General features: G+C 36.4%; 1 protein-coding gene across 37 annotated transcripts in view; it reads left to right on the forward strand.

Annotated features, from left to right (window-relative positions):
- Window positions 1-20,403, forward strand: part of RIMS2 (regulating synaptic membrane exocytosis 2) — a 462,856-nt gene that overhangs the window by 42,267 nt on the left and 400,186 nt on the right. For 29 of the 37 annotated variants that reach the window (XM_080580660.1, XM_080580642.1, XM_080580653.1 and 26 more), the window contains exons 2-3: window positions 19,819-19,851; window positions 20,250-20,336. The exons of the other annotated variants lie outside the window; for them this stretch is intronic. In XM_080580660.1, coding sequence (XP_080436786.1) covers window positions 19,819-19,851; window positions 20,250-20,336 — 120 coding nt within the window. The remainder of the gene's footprint in view (window positions 1-19,818; window positions 19,852-20,249; window positions 20,337-20,403) is intronic. 37 annotated transcript variants of the gene reach the window in all.

Raw genomic sequence — 20,403 nt, forward strand, 5'->3', positions numbered from 1 at the left:
CTTTCCAACTATCATGCTGTACTTGTGGACTTTAACATAGCAGTGGTGAGAGGGAGTCATTTGGGGCCTCTATGTGCTATAATAATGCAGAGCTCATTTTTGTTGGAAAGCGAACTGGGCAGTTACTCTTTCTTGAAGGTTGATTTAGTCTTGCCTTCTTTAAGACTTGCATGTTTGCTTGCCTGACAGCTATGCCCATATAATGGCTGCAGCATATTGAGCATGCCCTTGAATCAGTAAGAAATATGAAACAGACATGAATAAGGTAGTGCTGTTATTTTTAAATAAGAAAACAGGGAAAAAAAAAAAGTCTAAGACTTTCACTAATTTATTTGTCTCTGTGTGCCAAAACACCTTGTTATTACTTGCGTGCAAGGTTATGAATCCTGGTATATTATTCCTTCCAAGAATGATTACAGGTAATTTGCCCTTCTTTCCCAGGGGATGAGTGATAATGAATTTGTGTTTTGCTTCTTTTAAAAATGACTTACAGTATCCATAATCAGTTGGTTTATATTTAATGAGGAATGCAACTTTTAAGTAGTCATTGACATTCCAACCAAAACATTTTTTTTTGTATATTTATCATGGAGATGACAAGATAAAATACATCAATTGTGTCATCACTGATGCTGTAATTCTGCTCCATTTTGTAGAGAATAGTTTACATTTCCTGTCAGTCTGAAATTTCACATAAGAAGTCTTACACTGACAATTTGACAGATCATGTTTGCATACCATAAAGATTTGTAAAAATACTATAAGTTGACCATCTCTGGTAATTCTCTTAACTTTGACTAGTATTTAGGAAAGTGGTTGACATTCCCTAAATATTTTTATATTTTAAAGTATTTTTAATGCTACTTGAACACATTGAAGCTTTCAGTGCTCCTGTTGTGGGAGCTGAGTTGAACTCTGAGGGTTTTAAGTAACTGCAAGCAAATACAACTATTACAATATCTTTATTTTTTATATTTTATTAATTATAGCTTTTTTCAAATCTAGTATCAGTGATATAGGGAACAAATATTCCATTTTATTTAAAGAAAGTCTGAGTACATAATCATTTTTCTTGCTGTGCTATAATACCTATAATTAATAATACACTGATGACGGGAATTTTGCCTTTCATTTGTGGTTTCAGTAAGTAGTTTTTTTAATGTTTATAATGAAGTCTCTCCACTTACATCCTGAAACCATGCACAGGAACAGTTCAAGACATCACAAATAGAGCACTATTAGTATCGACCGTTGTGGCCGCAGTGCTGTGTCCTCTGTGGCTGATATAATGTTAATTGTGAAGCTCAGTCTTCTGTATTTTTGACAGGCTTTCTAATAGCAAATCAGATGTTCTGAGGCATCTTCTTTGGGTTCTCTATGGTTTCCAATTTATTAATTGTGAAAAGAGAATTGTCTTTGCTTTTATATTAAACTGTTCCCTAAATTTAATGATTCTGAAGTGCAAATCCCATTCTTTTCTGCAGAGGTTCGTATGTTGCCTCATCAACAAAGTGTCTTTAGCCTTTCAGTCATGCATTAAATGACATGACTAACATCTGTTACATTCGGTTTGTTCTTTCACATTCTCTCCCTGGGGGAGGCATTTCATGTGCACTTAGTGGGGTTTATTTTAACTTGGTGGTTTTTTTAAGTTTGTGTTCATATAAGAGGAGGTGAGATCAGGATGGTTTGGGAGTTGAGGATTTTTGTAGAAAAGTGCTCTCTCCTTTTGAGTATATTAAAACCATCGTCGTGCCTGTAGAGTAAAATTGTTGGCCATGATCTTTATTCTGGACATGTTTGGTCACAAGATGCCGAGCATTTTGAAGGTAATAAATGAAACTTTATACTTGACACTCTATTCTGTTAAAAATCAATGCAGAGAACGGAAAACTAGGCTACAGCCCTTATGGTAGAAAAATGTAGTGGATGGAATTTGATAATGGCTGATAGCTTCTTGCTGAGGAGTTTTGCATTACTGTGATTGAGATAGCTAAAGATAATGGCAGCTGATAAATATGGGAACCCATGGAGACGAAATGGAATGTCCTGACAAACCAGGAAAGGAGAAGGCAGCTGTAGGTGCTGATTTATGGTAGGCCATTATCAGGAGGAATTCCAGGAGAATTCTTAAATATTTGACTGAGTCGGCAGTTTGAGGATATATATGTTCAACCAGATAGGAGTGCAGATATTTCAAAGTGGTCTCTTCTGTCTGTTCATTTCATCTCGTTCAGCTTCCAACAGCTGTTCTTCATTCCTGAAGTGATCTTGTTTAAGTAGCAAAACCCTGCTATCGTTATAAGTGGTAAAATCAGCACATCCAGATGCTAAGCTGGGCTTTGAAGCATTATAGAAAAATTAGGCAAGATTTCTAAAGCCATGATCAGTGTAACTCTTGCATTTATTTGCAAAGATATAAATACATTTTATATATAGAATGCCATTTTATTTCAATCAAAAGAGCTTGCTACTTCCTTACAAGAACTGTGGAAGAAGGCAAAGTACTTCCATCACTGCTTTCTGTTCTAAGAGTGTTTTGCAAATCAGGGTTGTTCTACAGCAGCATTTTATTAGTAGTAAAATAAAAAGCATTGTGTGAAATTAATTAGGTAGTCATTGTATCTGTGCCATACATAGGTCAATCTAGAGTTTGTTTATTTTGTACAGAAATTGGGGTGGTTGCACACTTCTCACTTCTATTTTCTAAGTGCTTCTGGTCCAGGTGCAATGTATTCCTTGAGCTGTCTTATAAGCCGCTGTATAAATGTTATACAGAAAGTAAAAAGATCCTTTTTCACACAAACTGGTAACATCTGCAGTTTTCTTTTCCTGCAGCTCAGTAATTGTATGTTCTAATAGCTTCATCTAACCTTATTGGATATAGTCTTTCTTTTTGCACGGTGCTACTTTTTGTAGTCACTGCAGTCAGAGATATTAAAATAATTTTAGGGAAATTAAAAAGCGATCTCTATAGTTATAGATATACAATCTATAGAGATGTGTTTGAAAATGAATGAACAAAATGGGCACATTAAAAAAATACCTGTTTTTAGGTAACATTATTCATCATTATTTAAATAACTGTACACATTTGAAATAACTTTAATTTTCATGGTGACATGCCTAGTACATAGAATGCAACCTTTTATTTTTTCAGTGCATATTATTACTTATCCTTTTTAAAATACATTCGTGTAACTGTGAAAATACTCACATAATGTTCATTTCAGATAAATGACTTTTCAGTTAGATGGTTGTTAATATATGAATAGCACGTGATAGATGATGGCTTATCTTGGAGTGATCAGCTGAATATATCTACGCATTTGGCTTCATGCACAAAGGAAAATTTCTGAGTGCATTGAGTGCACAGTAAGAGAAAGTAAGAGTCGTTAATCATAAACTCATGGAATATCCCGAGTTGGAAAGGACCCACAAGGATCACCAAGTCCAACTCGTGGCTCCACAGTGGGCTGCCCAAAAATCAGACCCTTTGTCTGAGGTTGTTGTACAAATGCTTCTTGAGCTCCGTCAGTCTCAGTGCCACGACCACTTCCGTGGGGAGCCTGTCCCAGTGCCCGACCACCCTCTGGGTGCAGAACCTTTCCCTAACCCCCAGCCTGACCCTCCCCTGTCCCAGCTCCATGCCGTCCCCTCGGGTCCTGTCGCTGTCCCCAGAGAGCAGAGCTCAGCGCCTGCCCCTCCGCTCCCCTCGTGAGGGAGCTGCAGGCCGCCATGAGGCCTCCCCTCAGCCTGCTCTGCTCTGGGCTGAACAGACCAAGGGGCCTCAGACATTCCCCTTGCTCTCTAGACTCTTGACCATCTTTGTAGCTCTCCCGCAGGTTAAATAGATTTTATGTTGGAGGAGGTACCATTATGTTCTGACTTCATCCATCAAGTATCTAATACAAAGTGTTTGAGCGGTTTTTGCATCTGGCTCAAGAAAGTGAGATTGAAGGTGAAAATATTTAGAAATTGGTCCAATATTGACTTAAAATTGTGATGTTTCACCAGTATTGTGAGTAAAATGTTTCAATATTTTAAACACCTCACTTGTAAAAAATTACGTTTTAGTTCTGATATTTGCTTGAGAGTTGCTTGAGAATAGATTTTTTCAGTCTATATCAATATTGTCCATTTTATACGTGTTAAGGAACAAGCCAGGGCTTCCAAAACGAATGGTAATTGCATTCATTGTGCCTGCTGCAGACCAGTCTCTATTATTTTCTCATTCATAGCTGTTTCTTTGTGCATCGAGATGACTGCTTGCTTCAGCCATAATGGGCCCTGCTGCAAACTACTATGCGTACGCTTTGGATGATCAAGTAGCTAGAGTGCTAAAGTGAAAGAGCAAAACGAACCAATTTGCAGTCAAAACATTCTTTTAAGAGTTTCTACATCTTCTGTGCGTATAGAAATTGAAAAGATTCAAATAAAGCTATCAATTTCAACATGTTTCCAGTAATGTAAAAATAAATGAGCTCAGGTCTCACTGACATTTTCCCCAGTCCTCATGATATTCTTCCCCATCTTTTCTAAATTCTTTAATATTGGAAATGTTTTTGTGCATTTTTTCACCTCCCTTCTGCTGTATAGTGTTTTTAAAGAAAGGTTGAAGTAAGTATTTGAATTGTATACCCTCTTCATGAAATTTGGGATTGAGTTTAGCTAAATAAAACCTCCGTCTTCTTGTAGTTAGTGTCTCTTTTGTGGAGGAAAAAAAGTATTGTTTTCCACATAAGTATATAACTGACACTACAAGTAAGACAGTGTCTCAGAATGTGTTGTTTCTGCAGCTGTGACAAGCACATCCATATCTGTGTGCTTTTTCTGTTTTTCATCAATGTCATTTCCTCAACTAAGAAGCCAGCTGTGACTAAGAATCCTGAGATTTTGGGAGAGCAGTCCAGAGAGGTTCCAAAAAAATCTAACTGTTTGGCACAACCGAAACAGGACTTTTTGATATTGGCAAACACTGTCATAGACAAGCCTGGTAGGGCTATGATGGATGAACTTTTTCTGTCTTTCGTGAGTAAAGATCATCCATATTAGTAAGAAACCATTGTGCTTTCCAAGACACTGTTGCCCCAAAGTGTTAAACAGGTTTTTATTTTGTTTCTTGGTTAGACTTGCTACTAGTAATTGCATAGCCAAACTGTCTTCAGAAAGTGATTTTCTGTTTCTTTTCATTAGCCTGCTCTTGGTCGCTAAAGCAATATTTTAATTAATTGAGATTCTAGGATTGTCTCTGAAATTGAGTTTAAATATACTTGTGAATCACAAAATAATAATAAAAATACTAATTAGTTGGGTCTCATAGAGTTTTTTCTAAGTAATTTAAGAGTTGAGGACATCTAATGAAATCTTTTTTTCTGGATATGGTGTTTGAGAAGATGAGAGAAGGGCAAACACAGGATCCATTTTAAAATTGGAGGTGGGGTTGTTGGAAGAAAATACAGAGTTAGACATGAAACAGACCAGTTTAATTCCCAGAAAAGCAGTGGAAGGAATAAACAAAGCTCTTGTAAGTATCTAGAAGGTAATGAGGAAGTGAATAATAGCCAATGAGGATTTATCAAGAACAGATTGTGCCAAAAAACGTAACATAATTCTGCAACAGGTATCGGGTTTTTCAGACAGAGAAGTGGCAGTAGAGAATATATCTTGACTTGAGGAATGCAGTCATCCTGCAGAACTTATTCCGAAGTAACCCTGGAAAGGTGATACAGAGAAAACTGCTTGTAGAATCGTAGTAAATACTAATGAATAATAGTCAGAAAATTTTACTGAGTAGCTGTGGATGGTTTTCTGTCTGAATGGAACAGTGCAGCAAGTGAAACTTTGCGGAGTTGTCTGACAATAGTCAGTCATTCTTTTCATTAATGCCCATTATGATGGCATAGGGTGCACTTAGAAGCATGCTAGGAAAGAGGTTTAAAATGATCTTGATAAATCAGTGATATGGTCTAAAATTATTGAATGGTATTCAACAAAGATATTATTCAGTAAGTACTATGCTTGGAGGTAACCATTTGTTTAAATTGAAGTTAGCAACTGATTGGGCGGCAATTCCCAAGTGCAATATCTAGGTTTTAAACTGCCTCTTATGCTGAACATGAACTTTAATTGTCCATGTTGTTATGGGTATTTGCCATCATGGGTTGCATAAACATCGCTCTGTCCTACAAAACACTTCTGATGAGCACCAGCCCAGCTGGAACGTGTCCAGTTTTGAAAAAAGCAGCTCAAAATAGCAGTGGATTAGTTGACAGCAGTCCAGGTGAGATCTCTAGAAAACACGGAAACAAATTAGAACAAGTTTGATATACTTTAAGACAGAAGTCTGAGGGTAACTTTAAGATTTTCAAATAAATGAAAGGCTGTTGCTCTTCATGCCCCACAGTAGAAGATGGTGCAAGAAGTATTGAGCATAAATTATAGTTTGGGAGGTTCAAACAAGATACAAGGTTGTAGGTCTAATCTTTATTATATGTTAAGCTATTTAAGATATTGTTTTCTCATTTGCCTTCTACTCTGTGGCTGTGTGTATTGAACTTGTGCTTGGGATAAACCATGACTTGTGAGAATAACTGTGACTCAAACTTCATAAACTCGTCTTTCCATCTTTACCTTCTACAAAACTTTACTCCCCATGCTGATCTTGGGTAGGTTTTTCATGATGTTTGAAGTACTCTTTTTTTCCTCTCAGTCTCTTTAAGCAAAAATGCCTGTACATCCTTCCTTTGAAGAAAAGGGTTGTTATTTTCTTACAAAACAGAAGCATACCAAATCACTAGTTTACGAACTTGAAAGTAACTTTTAAACCTGTTTTCTATAGATCACCTTTACTTTGCATTTGTAAGAATAGTTTGAATTTAAAAAAAATATTGAATTTACAGAATTTAGTTTCCTACTACCATTAGAAATGGATACTTGGAGTACTTAGTGTTGTAACTCTGCAGAATGTGTTTACCAGTGAGTTTTTCCAGGATGTTTACCATGTGCTACATTTTAAATCATGGGACTATTGTTAGGGCTGGTTTTGATGTCACTGTGTATTTACTAATTTTCATTTATATATAGTGTCTTCATGAATGGCAGTTCTATTCACTTTAAATGCACCCTAATTGCAAACAGACATGAATGAATGCTTGCAATTAGATGGAAACGAGAACAATGAGTGTCTGCTTTACAATAAAGATTTATGAGATAAATGATCATCCAAAGCTGCAATCCAGAATGCTGTTTTTAGACATTCAGAAACTTTTCAGAGGAGAGTATGAATAAGCTGTGTTTCTGAAGAATGGTGCTCACAAAAGTATTTACGTCGGTTACTTTCCATTTATGCTTCTAGTACAGGTATAGATTTGTTGGATGAAGAATGAGAGATCTTCCCCGTACAAATGCCTTTAACCAACTGTGGTCAGTTCTACGTTTCTGGAATTTAAAGCTGGTTACTCTTAGAAATAAGCAGTGAGTGTTCCAGATATCACCTGTGTTTGGGAGAGGAACATCTTCTAGGTTCTCAATTGGTTGCTAAATTTATTTCAAGCAAATACAGAAAACAAAGGAGGAAAACTTCAGTTTCTTCTTTATAAAACCTTGTAAGAGACATCACGTCCTTTCAGGAAGTTCAGCTCTTGAGTCAACGTTGAAATGTTTATCATTGAGAGAATACTGTGGTTTTATTTAATTAGAGTATGATGTTTGATTGTACACTAAAAACTTTCATTGACACTTGGTGGAAAGGCTGAAAGGCTACCAACCCAGGTACTTAATTGTGACTCTGACTGTAGGAAGGTTTTTTGCAGCTTAACTAGGAAAGCTAATCTTAGAGAAAAATGGAAGAAAGACAGAAAACGAGAGTGTTACAGTTTCAGTTATACTTAAAGTGTATATTCAAGTCTCTATTAAATGTAATGACATGGAAGTTTTTCACCTTTTCTGGGAGACAATTTTGTTTTTACAAGAATATCTGTACTACTTTCAGGAACCACTATGATGTGTTTTTGGACTAGAAGAATGAAATTAGATGTTTGAACAACTTTTATTGACCTTGACTATTTATATGAGATCTCAGAGGTTAGATGGGTGGCCTGCAGGAGTACTTTTGAGTGAGTAGTTGTCGTATGAATTCCAATTAATGGAGTACAAGCAAACAGAATTTACTAAATAGTCATACGGTTTTTGTTTTCTTAACGTCACTCACTTTGGGATTCCAGAGTTCTTTGCTGGTGCCTATCTATAGAGTAGGTGGTTTACTTTCATTGAGCAATGGCAGTAGTTACACAGATCAGATCCTCGTTTCATTCTTGTGTCAGTGATGCTGAGAGAAATTAAATTTAGGATTTTTTTTCACTGGCTGTTAAAGTGACTTGCTGAGTGCCATATAAAAAGATGCTGAAGGAGATGCCTCAAAAGAAATATATGATGGCTGTACAGTCTTGCAATATAGTAGTGCCTAATTGATCAACCTGCATTGTACTCTGAAACATCAAGCCTAATGGACCCAAAACATCACACTTCTCAGGTTTTGGTGTTGCAAGCTGATAGGAGGATGAAGAAAACCATAAGTCACTTGGGCAGGGAATGTCTCAGTTAGGTTCAGTCACTGGCTACTGCAGGGGTTTGTATGTGGCAGGGATTAATGAAGATTAATAAAAATAAAACAGCTTTAGCATTTAAAATTATTTCTTAGCTAAAATGAGATGTTTTGGAGAGGCTAAGGAACTCTGTTCAGAGGCCCTAACGTCTTAGTTTGAAAGAAACAATTTTCGTTACTTTGTATAGCAGATAATTTAAATACTTTTAAGGTTCTGCTTAGTACGTCCTTAACTTATGGAAGCTATTTGAAAGAATTTAACTTGTAGGACAAAGCAATCAAAATTGTTAAAAATTAATCACACCAGTGTGTTCTTCAGAAGTTTTTCTTTCTTTCCTTCCTTCCCTCCCTCCCTTCCTCCCTTCCTTTCGGTACTTCCTTCAAGAATAAGACAAGTTGGTTTATGTTTGGAATGCTTTTACCCAGGCAGTTCCTCTTCTAAGACTTCTAGTATTCTTTCAACATCAGTTTTAAAATCTTTAAGTATGTACATTTGTATTTTTAGTCAATTAATTCTTGTTTTTCAGGGAAAAGAGCAGTATTTTATAACAAAAAATCTTAAGAATATTGGAATTATTTCCTCATAAAGAATTTTAAAAGTTCTTTAATAATGTAATATCCACCTCTCACGATTTATGCGAATAGCAAATTAGCAAAACTAAATGACTTGATAAATTGGCTGTTAAACATGTTCAGGTCTAAGATATATACAATTTAATTGTCAGTTCTTATTACAAGATGTCACGGTAAAGTTTGTGTCAGTAAGACTAACACTTTCCTAGATTAAAAAAAATCAATTTGAAAGTATTGTCACAGAATATGTGTGGAATAAGAGACTGCATTACTATTGTATTTCTTGTTTATTTTTCTTGTCCTGGTTTTTCGTTTCCTGTTTAAATCTTACTTTGTAATCTTGTTTTTGTAGCAGAAACTATGATGTGTTTCTTTTTTTTTTTGGTATTTTTCATGCAATTTAACATTTAGTACACTGTCCTTACTGATGAGGTACCTCCACTGCTAACACTGCTATATGATAGTTATTCATAGCTTTAGGTATGAGTGGATGCAAGCTGTAAGCCAGCCCTGCGAAGGGGCTCTCTGTAAGGCTGATTCTGAAGAGGCTGAAAACAAGAACAAATGCACAATATTGATTTCTGTTCCTGTTATTTCCTGTGCAATTCTCTAGGATTGGCCGGGCTCTGACTGGAAGAAATTTGGATCCTGTTCATGCAGTTAGACCTCATAGTCTAAGAAATATTACCTTACTGTCTCTCTTGTAGTGCTTGTGGTTTTCACCTGGTGAATATGCTACAGCTAATGGTGTTAAAAAAATTCTTACTTAACAGGCAAAATAAAATATCAAGACCAAAGTAATTACTAATGCATTTCAAATTATTTATAGAGTTAAAATGGATTTTTATTTAATTCACCTGCTAACAGCTGAGCCCAGGGTCGCATATTTCAGTGTAGCAGCTGGTGATATTACAAGCAGCTAGGAAAGCGCTTTCTGCAGGAGATGCTTGGAATGCCATCTACTGTTGAAGACGGAAAAAAAAACACCTAGTGAAAACTGCCTTTTTGGAGTAGTTGGTTAAAAAAATGAAACTATTTACATTGTTACATCTCTATGTTTATTACTTGCAAAGCCATCGTTTTTGGAGAATATTTGAAATATGTAAAATTCAATTAATGCTCTGAAAGGGGATTAAACAGTTGTTTGATTTCAGCTTCCTAGCTTTTGTATCAGTTTTAAGATAGGCTTTTGACTTTGTTTTATGATATCCCTAAGAATTTCAGTTATCTGCAAAAAAGATTGAAACATTAAGTATTTTTTTAAAGTCTTATCTTTCCAATATAGAATTAATGGGAATTACATTAAATAAGGAAAGTTGCAATCCAGATACTGTAATAAATATATCTTTAAAATCCTTAGGATCTAGCTAAAAAAATATAAAAAATTACAGTGTTTTTGCCTTGCATGTGTCTAGATATACCTACAAGTGTGTAAGAATGTAGAAGACTCTCAGATGAATTAAAATGTCACTATAATTTAAAGTTTTCATTTAAATGGAATTAAATAGTAAGGACAATCCCTTTCTGTCCCTCTCTCCCCCCAGTCATTTTAAATTACATTTATTTCTCTTTTTAAGAAAAAGAAATGTAGAACAACAACTAAATTGTTATTTGGTTATCAGTTGTTAAAAGTTATCTGTTGATCAAATTGTGCTTGGAAATTGCAGATTTGATGAAGCTTGAGTAGGTTTGTAAACTTGTGTTTTACACTGAGATACATTTATGCATGTATTTCATCAATGAAGAAAATTAACTCTGTCCCAGCCAAAACCCATGACATCTCATGTGGTGAAACCTGAATTTTTGGAAGTAAGGTGAGGTGTAAGTGTGGAGTATTTGTCTTAAGGACTGTATTGAAGGAATATTTTCTTTCTAAGTAACTGTTTGTTAAGGTGGTCTTAAAAAGGAAGGAAAGCTAATTCAAAATTTGGCTGAATTCAAAGTAACAACATTAATAGAAGGCAATAAGAATTTTCTTCAGTTTTGTTTAAAAATAGATAAATTCAAATATGGATTTTTTCAGATAGCATGTAAGCTATATGCTGAAAATTCTAGCTGTCAAAAATTGATCTCCATTAGGAGATTGGATTCTACTAATGTATGTAATTCAAACGTTTTTCAGTGTATGCGTTGAGATTACAGAAAAGTAGTTTGCGTGAGGGAGACAGTAGTGTTATCAAATATACTGCCAGGATAGATGACTAAATTATTGTCTTACTGTCTAGATGATTAAACTATTGTCTTACAATGTAGCTTGTTAAAGAGAGGAAAATCAGTATTTGTAGGAACATAGTCTGTTGGTATAGAAAGGAGTCCACTTACCTCCTTGAGTTTAATGTCTCATGTGCTTGAAATTGGATTTGGAAATTCATTCTAGTAAAGAATTACATCATACTAGCTGCTTTTTAAAAGAACCGTTAGAAAGTAAATAGGTAAACTTCTAGTCAAATAATATTTAGTGGGGCTCAAGAACGCATTAAAACGTGCTTGCTCTTTTTAACTGCTGCCTATGGCAGCCTTCATGTGCATTGACTGGATCTTTGTTTTGCTCTTATTGGTTTTCTAACACAATCTAATTTTCGATTTTACATTTTGAATGTTCATTAATGCTGATCTTCGACCTGTTATATATGGTACAACTACCAAGTAATGGATAATTTACCCTGAGAAGCTCAAAATGGTGAAACTCCTAGTTCACTAAAGTTAGTAAATGAGACAAATCATAAAAATCTTCTGGAATTTTAGGATTGGAAGACACTTTTTCACTGAATATATTTTCTTGCGTTAATAGAATTATTGAGCAGTTTGGGTTGGAAGGGACCTTAAAGCCCGTCTATTTCAACACCCCTGCTGTGGACAGGGACACCTCCCAGCAGACCAGGTTGCTCAAAGCCTCTTTATGCAGGTTGAATAATGTTACAGTCTTCTAGCTATTTTTATTGCCCCTATTTGACAACTTTGCTTCATTCAAAACTTCATATTAATTATTGCCCTATAATTTTTGCTGTTCCTAGTTTTCGTACATGTTGTTCTTAGTTTTCTCATAAATCCTCGGCAGACACAAGATACCCAAGTGGGAGGCAGCTGGCGTGCTCCACATGGCAACCACTTCTAGTGCTGACGGTTACAAATTCCCACTTGCTCTGTGATAACCAAAATACTCTCGGTTGCTAATTATAGGAAGAAGCTGCATTAGCTCAGTTTAAACAATGTGGTAGGTTTGGACAAATACTAGATTTTTAACACTGACCTTTCGATATTACCTCCCTGGTTGAGGCCTCCTGCTTCCAATTTTGGATAACCTTCAAGAGAGAGCATTGATCCGTGAATTAGTTATTGGAACCGCACATAACACAGTGGATACCATTCAGCGTAGTACTTATTTATTATTACAGTTGTACTACGCTCATTTGCTCATGTACTCATTGTGATTCAGACATTCAATTTATGGTTTCAATAGCAAGACTTTTATGGAAAAGAAAAAGTCTGAGAGGGCTAGGAGAAATGTGGAGGCTTTCTATTAAGGAATAGGAGGAACTCAGAAAATCTCCTTGAGATTATTGTCACCAGTCTTGAAGGGATTAATTTCCAAAATGACTGTATACCTAAAGGCTCTTCTGCCAACAGCTCCTGGAAAAAAAGTAGTTTTTAGTTATTAACTCATTATGGTTATGCAGTAAGGAAGCGATTGGATTGTACCACATAATGCACAAGCTTCTGAATTCATTTATAGAACAGTGTCTCTTACTCCAGAAACAAGTAATAGGAAATATTTTTGCCCTGAGGAATTCATGTTCAAAGATAAGTCGTCTCATTTATTGGGCTGGTTTTGAAATAATCAAAACTTACTGTCAGTTTCCCCACTCCGATTTGAAAGCAAAGTATGGTGTTGTTGAGCATTGTGTTTTCAAATAGCAAAAATTGTGTTTTCAAATAGCAAAAAACTAAACTACATTTAGTATGTATTTTCTAAAGATGCTACTGTCATGTTTCCACCTTGACATGTTTGTCTCGTACCTTTGATAAATTCATCCCGTTTCTATTTATCATCTAAATGTCAGAGTAGTTCTAGTTGTATGGAATTTACTGTGTTTACTGGTGATTTTCATCTGAGGTTCTGTAGGCAGCTCATGCAGTCTGGGCTACTGTAAAGCATCATCTGTAGGTCTGTGCTTATTCAAAAAGTGTGTATGGAGTTTTCTTGTTGTCTCTCTTGTACTTTTAGATATTCCTTCAGTTTGGACCTCAGGTGATGTTTAACCACTTCAGCAAGGATTTAGGTGGGTTTAAATTTATTCTGTGTTAAAAGATACCATTTCTGTTCCAAGCATCTAACTTCACCTGCTTCTTTAGCAGTATCCAATGCTCAATTACCTCCTAGCTTCTGATGTCCAAGTTGTGTTTGCAGAAACTGCTGATACTGTTGTTATGATCAGGTCAGAATCCATCAGGAAAATCACCTGAACACTTCTTCAGGAAAATTTTTTCTTTGAAAAGACATTATTGTATTGTCCAAAATACGATCCTTCTTAACTCAATTACTTATATTCTCTAAATGAATAAAAAAAAAATCCCTCTTTCAAGGGAAATGCAGACTTTACACATATTTGACTTTGTGGCTTTGTTTACTATTTTGTCAAGAGTGGATTCAGGCAAAGTGTCTGTATCATGCATCTTGATTTTAGACTTGAGTTGTGAGCAGGTAATCACTGCACAGTAATCCCCCCCCCCCTTTTTTCCCTTTTTTTTTTTTTGATTTGTCACTTGGTGGAGGGAATATCACTGTGATACTGTTAAAAAGATTTGAAAAAAGAAAAGAAAAAGTCCACAGCAGGAAATCTAGGAAAATGGATTAATGGACCTTACAGTCCACGAAACAGTGGTGGTGGAAACCTCTGAAGTGGATGGAGAAGATGACCTCCCTCTTTTTCAACATAGTCCCTGGTTAGACCAATGGAACTGGCATCCCCTGGGTGGTTTAAACACATTTATGCCGTTTTCAGAGAGAGCAGGAGGCAGGACGGGAGGGGAAGGCTAACAGAATGTTATCATTATTTATTTAAATACTATTTTATTTTTGGTGTCATTTTCCAAGGTACGTTGGGGATGATTTTTTTCTACATAACATAAATATTGGTGATGGCAAATATTTTTAAAGATTGTGCTGTTCATGTGCTGTGAGAATGGGAATGTATAGATTCCTAAGACAGACAGTTCCGTACCTTAATCAGAATTTTTTAACGCGATGAAGAGTGTGAAATCATTTGCTTTTGCTTTCTTTTTCACCTTCCACGCCATCTTCAGCCCAGTTCATGTTGGGTAATGCTTTATTTTTTCGAAGATCGCTGGAATGTACTCAGTTAGTAATTGCATTTTAATCTGTGGAAAGTTTCATGGAGATATTCAGAATACGTTATTGGGGATTTACAGTTACAGTAGTCCTGCCAATTAGCAGTATGTCCATTTTTCAGACAGCTGTGCAAGAAATAGCAGTATCTAACGTAAAATCCATAAACTGAACTTACAGTTTTGTCTGTAGTCTGTGCATTTCAGTATGCTTGCATTGAGAAGACATTTTCTGGTTATCAAATGTTTTTGGAATAGTTGAAATCTGTTAATAATCGGAGAGAATTAGTGAAGACAGCAAATATGTCTGTTGAAGCCTGTGTGTTGGCATCTTGACTTTTGAGCTAGCTGCTGGCTCTTTACTGTTGTCTGTGATAGCAGGATCTGGAATGCGAAGAACAAATGCAGAACCTGAGGGCAGTATTAAGTTAAATTCCCTTTATAGTGTATGTGGGTGTCAAGGAGTTGGCATTCATGCTGTTGTGTTTATTTGAATGATACTGCTCTTCCAGATTTTTTTGTGTGTGCATAACTAGAAATCTATATTTGAGACAATTATTTCTGCAGTCTTCACCCAACTATTCTCTACTTCTTTTCTGTGAGCGCGGCTGGGGTCAGTGTCAGTATTGTATCTGCAGGGGAAGCGAGACGGGAAGGTGCTTTTTTATAGAACTGAGACCGTCCCTCGTTGTTCCTGGGCGATTTGCTTTGGGAAAACGAGATAGTTCTGTGCATTAATATTTAATCTCATCTTAATTCTTAATCAAGTTTGGTGTAACGTGCATTTCTCATGGAGACTACATATATTCTGCATTGAGTTTTGGGCTATTAGGCTCTGTTCCCCAAACTTAAAATTTCCTGCCAGTGTCCCATTTGCTGGACTTCACAGGCAATACGTTGAATGAAAATAGCTACTGTAAAAGCATCAACGACTTAATTAAAGTGAGTCAACATCAATTACAACATGAATTTTAATAATAAATACTTTGGTATTTACCTCCCCGGAGGAGGGAAGTCAGAATTCCAAACAAGAGGTAGGTTTGTATTTCCAGCCCTCTCAGCAAAAGGGCTAGAAAAACCCTTCTGTCCTGGTGTAGCCTCATCTAACCTCGCTGAGGTGGTGGGAAGATGAGGGGCGTGCTCGTGATTCCCTCAGGCCGAGGAGAGCACAAGAAGCTGCTCTCCTGCCGCTGAGCAAAGGCGCCCAACTACTGGCCTGTAACGTTTGAAACCGAAGCGAGGTGGTGTGTTACATGCCTTGTGCGTCTCCCGGTCTTTCAGGAGACACGAGGTACGCTCAGACTGTTCCTGCTGATCCGATCTCCGTGTGCCTGTAGGTCCGTGGCTGGCAAATCTGAATGTTGTGTTTGACATAGATGTTTATTCCTGGCAAGGACGGCTGGTTCTGAAATCTGCATATCCCCAGGCTTCACGGGAGAAGAACTAGGTACCTGTTTAATTTCACATATCTGGAAGGTATGGGCCATATTTTATGGGTCATTATCGTGGATGTAGGCACCTGAATTCTACCCACGTGATTTTGTGGCTATGCACCAAAGTATATAAAAGTAGAGGAGAAATCTGATGACAGAGTACTTGTTAGTTTACCAACACATCTTTTGGGAAGAATCCTGTATGGTTTTGGCACAATAGATTTTAGGTAAGTGCTTTTAGTGATAGCAGTAGATTGAAGAATAGAAAATTATTAAGATTTTATAGGGCTGAGGAAAATTGTGTTATTTTCGATACCTTCACAACTTATCCTGCTTCTGTTGTTCTTGTTCTCTTCCCTCACCTTTCTGTTCTGTCCTCCTATTCGTTCTCTCTACCAATGGGACTAGCCATGACCTTTGAGGAAACTTAGTGTTGAATGAGACTTGAGGTCTAACGTAATGATACTGGTGCCTTCAGGAGGTCAAAGGGTCTGGCACTTGCACTGTGTAGGCCTGCAGAAGAGCACAAGAGGATTGGTACTGTGAATGTTTCAAAGTGCAGAGGTTCCAGACAACTTAAACACTTTTACACTTGCAAAGTGCAAAAAATTTTTATTGTTGGCAAGCAGAAAAATATTGGCTTGTTTTAAAGTGAATCAGATGATGCAGGATACGGAATTATGATCTGTGCAAAGTAAGTTGTGAACTGATAAAGGTTTCAGATTCTTTCAATGTTTCAGAATTAATGTGGTGTTTGTACACAGTGTTGATTGAATTCCTGTAGGGACAGAAATTTTCATCAAACTTGAAAATAGGTAGAGAATTACTTAATGTTTTGCGCTGTTGGAATGCACTGTCCCAGTCACTGTTGATCACATTGTCTGCAGCCTGCTGGTGGTCTTAGTAAACAGGTATTTATTGGAAATTGTTTCTAGTCAATAACTAGAACTGGCATCCTTCTTGGTGAAGTTTCTAGAAGGCAGATTGAAAAGATGTGGGAAGGCAAAATTAAGATGTAGTCTGCAAGAAGCGGAATGCAGTTACACAGTTCGGTATTTCTCAGTTGGTCTGATGAGTAAATGGATATATATATATATATTTGACATGTTAATCCAATTCTTGTAAGGAATTATTAGTTGCTGATTTTTGAAAGGATGGGAAAAAGCAATTTATATGTGGGAAATCTGGGAGCACACTCCCTAGTAAAACACAAGGCACTTCTTGTAACTGAAGGAAGGACAACGCCATGTGTAGTATGTAGTCAGGATTTAAGAATCTGGAGTCTCATGAGTCCTCTGTTGTCTAAAAAAAACTATTTAAACCACCACTGTGTTAAAACACATTCCTTGTATTTCATCTAAATACATTAATATTTCTATGAGTTACTGCAGCTTCTACTCCTAATTTGTCTGATTGAAGAGTCATTTGGAAAGAGATTAGCAGGCCTTTCCCTCTGGCTTGCTGACTTGGGTGCAGAATCTCAATCTATTCCCTGACCTCGAATGAGAAATGTCTGTGCTGTACACCCAAAGGGTCCATGCCTGTTGGCCCACAAGGTCAATATGAGCTTAACTTCATATGGTAGAATCTGTTTTTTCAATAGATATTTTTAATAATTTCATTTCAAATTATATCTTCCCCTCCATTGTTGTTAGAAAGTCAAGAAAGATCATTGCCTAATCAAAGGACTAAAGGGTATGTGGATAGTACTCAAGGATGCGTCATCGTTATATAATAATAGAGGCTCTTGTCCTCACGTAACTGCAGTGTTGGAAAGTGTACAGTGGACGAGACACAGAATTGTAGGAGAAAAGAGTATTTCGGAGGAGATACATTTTGAATTGCGGAAGCCATTTATATCCTGACTTAGAACCCAATGCTCCTATAAAATGAGGGGAAAACCATTTTAAATGCAGATTTTCAAGGTGGCTACTAATGGGAAATGTTTCTTTATTTAATGCTTCTTAATTCAAAATCTGATTGTTAGATTTTCAAAAATACAAAGGATTTGCAGCTGCAGTTGAAGTCACTGAACATACACAATTATGTAAAGATGCTAAATCCTCTTGGAAAAAAAAAAACACAAAGATTTCAAATGGAGCTCTCTGAAGAAGTGTGCGTTACTGCAAATTATGATCTCACTCTATTTCGGTCTCAGTTCTGCATGTTACAAAAATGACCATGGTTCCAGTCCAAAGGAAGGATGTTGGTTGTAATCTTAATATGTGAAACATTCATATTTCATTTGTTTACTTCAATGGAAAATTTCAAAATGAAATAGTAATTTAAGTGTCTAGAAAATATGTTTGGTAGCCATGTATTGAGAGGAATATAAGGAACAATGGAGGAAATATATTTTCAGTTTTCTTTGTCCAGTGGCACTTCCTTCTCACAGTTTACCAAATAGAGCTTTCAGGCCCTTAAAGTTGGAGGCTCTAAAATGTCTTAAGCTGCCTAGTACAGAAGGTACAGATGCCAATTCCCATTGGTTTTTGTGTGGATAAAACAGTATGGAATCTCACGGTGAAAGATAATAGTGCAGTTAAGATGCATGGTGGAGTGGAATTGCAACTGCATGAGCGATTTTTATTTCCATATTTCTTAACTTCAAAATGTATCTGCGTGCGTTTTTTGGTTTTGTACTGGAACATTTTTTTTTCACTATAATTTTCTAAAATGCTGAAAAGGCAAGCCGTGCTACAGGACTGTTTACTGTGTGCTGCATGTTCAGTTTTCTCTTTCTGTACTAAATTTTGTTTTTTCAAAATTTTTAGTGTATCAGTGTCCACTTCCCTTATTTAGTTCTTGTCTAGTCACTGAACCCTGTTTATAGGAGTAGTCACAGTGACATATCATATGGAGGAGGAGATGTGAAGCTGTTTTTGTGAGCTTTAGTCTTTTATCTGAAGTTAAGCATCTGCTTAAATTATGAGCCTGCACTCCCCTCTTTGCTAAGTAAGGGCTTCTCCAGAGGGACATTCAGGACATCTATTTAGGAACCTGTTTGGTTTCATTGAATGTAAAGGGAAGCTGGAGCCTAACTTGATATTTAGGACATACAGGTGCAATTAGAGAGAGAGTAAATATCAGAGAGATGTAAATATTTCCTATGAGTACACATCTCTATTCTTGGACTTGGTGGAGAGGAATTGCATAGGACATTGCCTTGCTTACTCAAATTAAAGCATGTATTTCAGATACAATGTTTTCCTGAAGATGATGGACAAACGCTAATCAGTACTATGCAGACTTACTGTATGTATTATCTAAGTGTTTCTTCCAGCAAGTAAAAGTAAACTTCACTCAGAGTCAAGTTCCTTAGTCTTCCCTCCTTAGTTATTAGAGTTACGTTGTCTACAGACGCTGACATAATTGTAGTTTAATAAATATAGAGAAGAATTTCCTTTAACCTGTTAGTTTAGGGTGGTGCATTTTAAATGATGTTACGTGTTTTAAATTCACCTTGAATTATGATAGGTAATTTGATTGTAAAATAAAAATCTAGAAAATAGATTATAGTTAAGATAATCAAAACACCTTCCTTTGCATTTATAGCTGAATGTATTGCTGGAAATGTTCTGACATGGTATTCTGTCCAAAGAATTGGAAGCTAGTTAGGGGAAACCACACCGATCTAATTTTGTAACAAGAAGTTTTAGATATTTGGCTTTCCCCAGTTTTAATCCTAAATGGAAATAAGCAAGGAATACCCATTTATTATAAATACCCAACAAATATTAAGGGAATTCCTTTTAACTCAGGGTAAGATTTTTTTTCCTACTGATTTGATACAGCTTATAAAACTTCAGAGTAGTTGTTTTACAGCATGTTGCACTCAGTTGTGCAAACTTATCTTTTTAGGGTCAAAGAAGAGCAAAAACCACAGCCGACACAGTAAGTAAAATATCTTAAAAGTGCAGTAGGCTTGACTTTTCTACCTTTGCCATGTTCTGCTTTCTGCACCTTTGATGGTATTAGCTTACCCTAATACCTGATAGGCTGCAGTTAGTTTGCCATCTGCTTCCTGACTGGCTTGTAAGAGAGCTGCCTGCAGCTTCTTACTTCATCCACATCTTGGTTGGATGTAGGTTCTTGCTGCCTGCTTGTGAACTGGTTAACTGTAAAACTTTGTTTCCCTTACCCCCTTAGTGGCTGATTTAGTATTGCAGCTAGCATTCCCATTGGCTCTAGCTTTTCCGCCTGTATATTTTCTATTATCATTGGATAAGAAAACATTTGAATTAGTGTGGTTTTATTGGTTATTCAGTCACATTATTTGCTTATTTAAACAGGTGGTTTCCCTTTAGTGGGATCACTGAGCTGGTAAATAACGTTCTTCAACCACAGCAAAAACAGCAAAATGAAAAGGAGCCCCAGACGTAAGTAAGCTGCTCTCTGTAGACTAAGTAATGTCTGTATAGCATTAAAACATACTGAAGAGTAGGT

Source organism: Anser brachyrhynchus (genome assembly GCF_964034855.1).
Source record: "Anser brachyrhynchus genome assembly, chromosome: 2".
NCBI lineage: Eukaryota > Metazoa > Chordata > Aves > Anseriformes > Anatidae > Anser > Anser brachyrhynchus.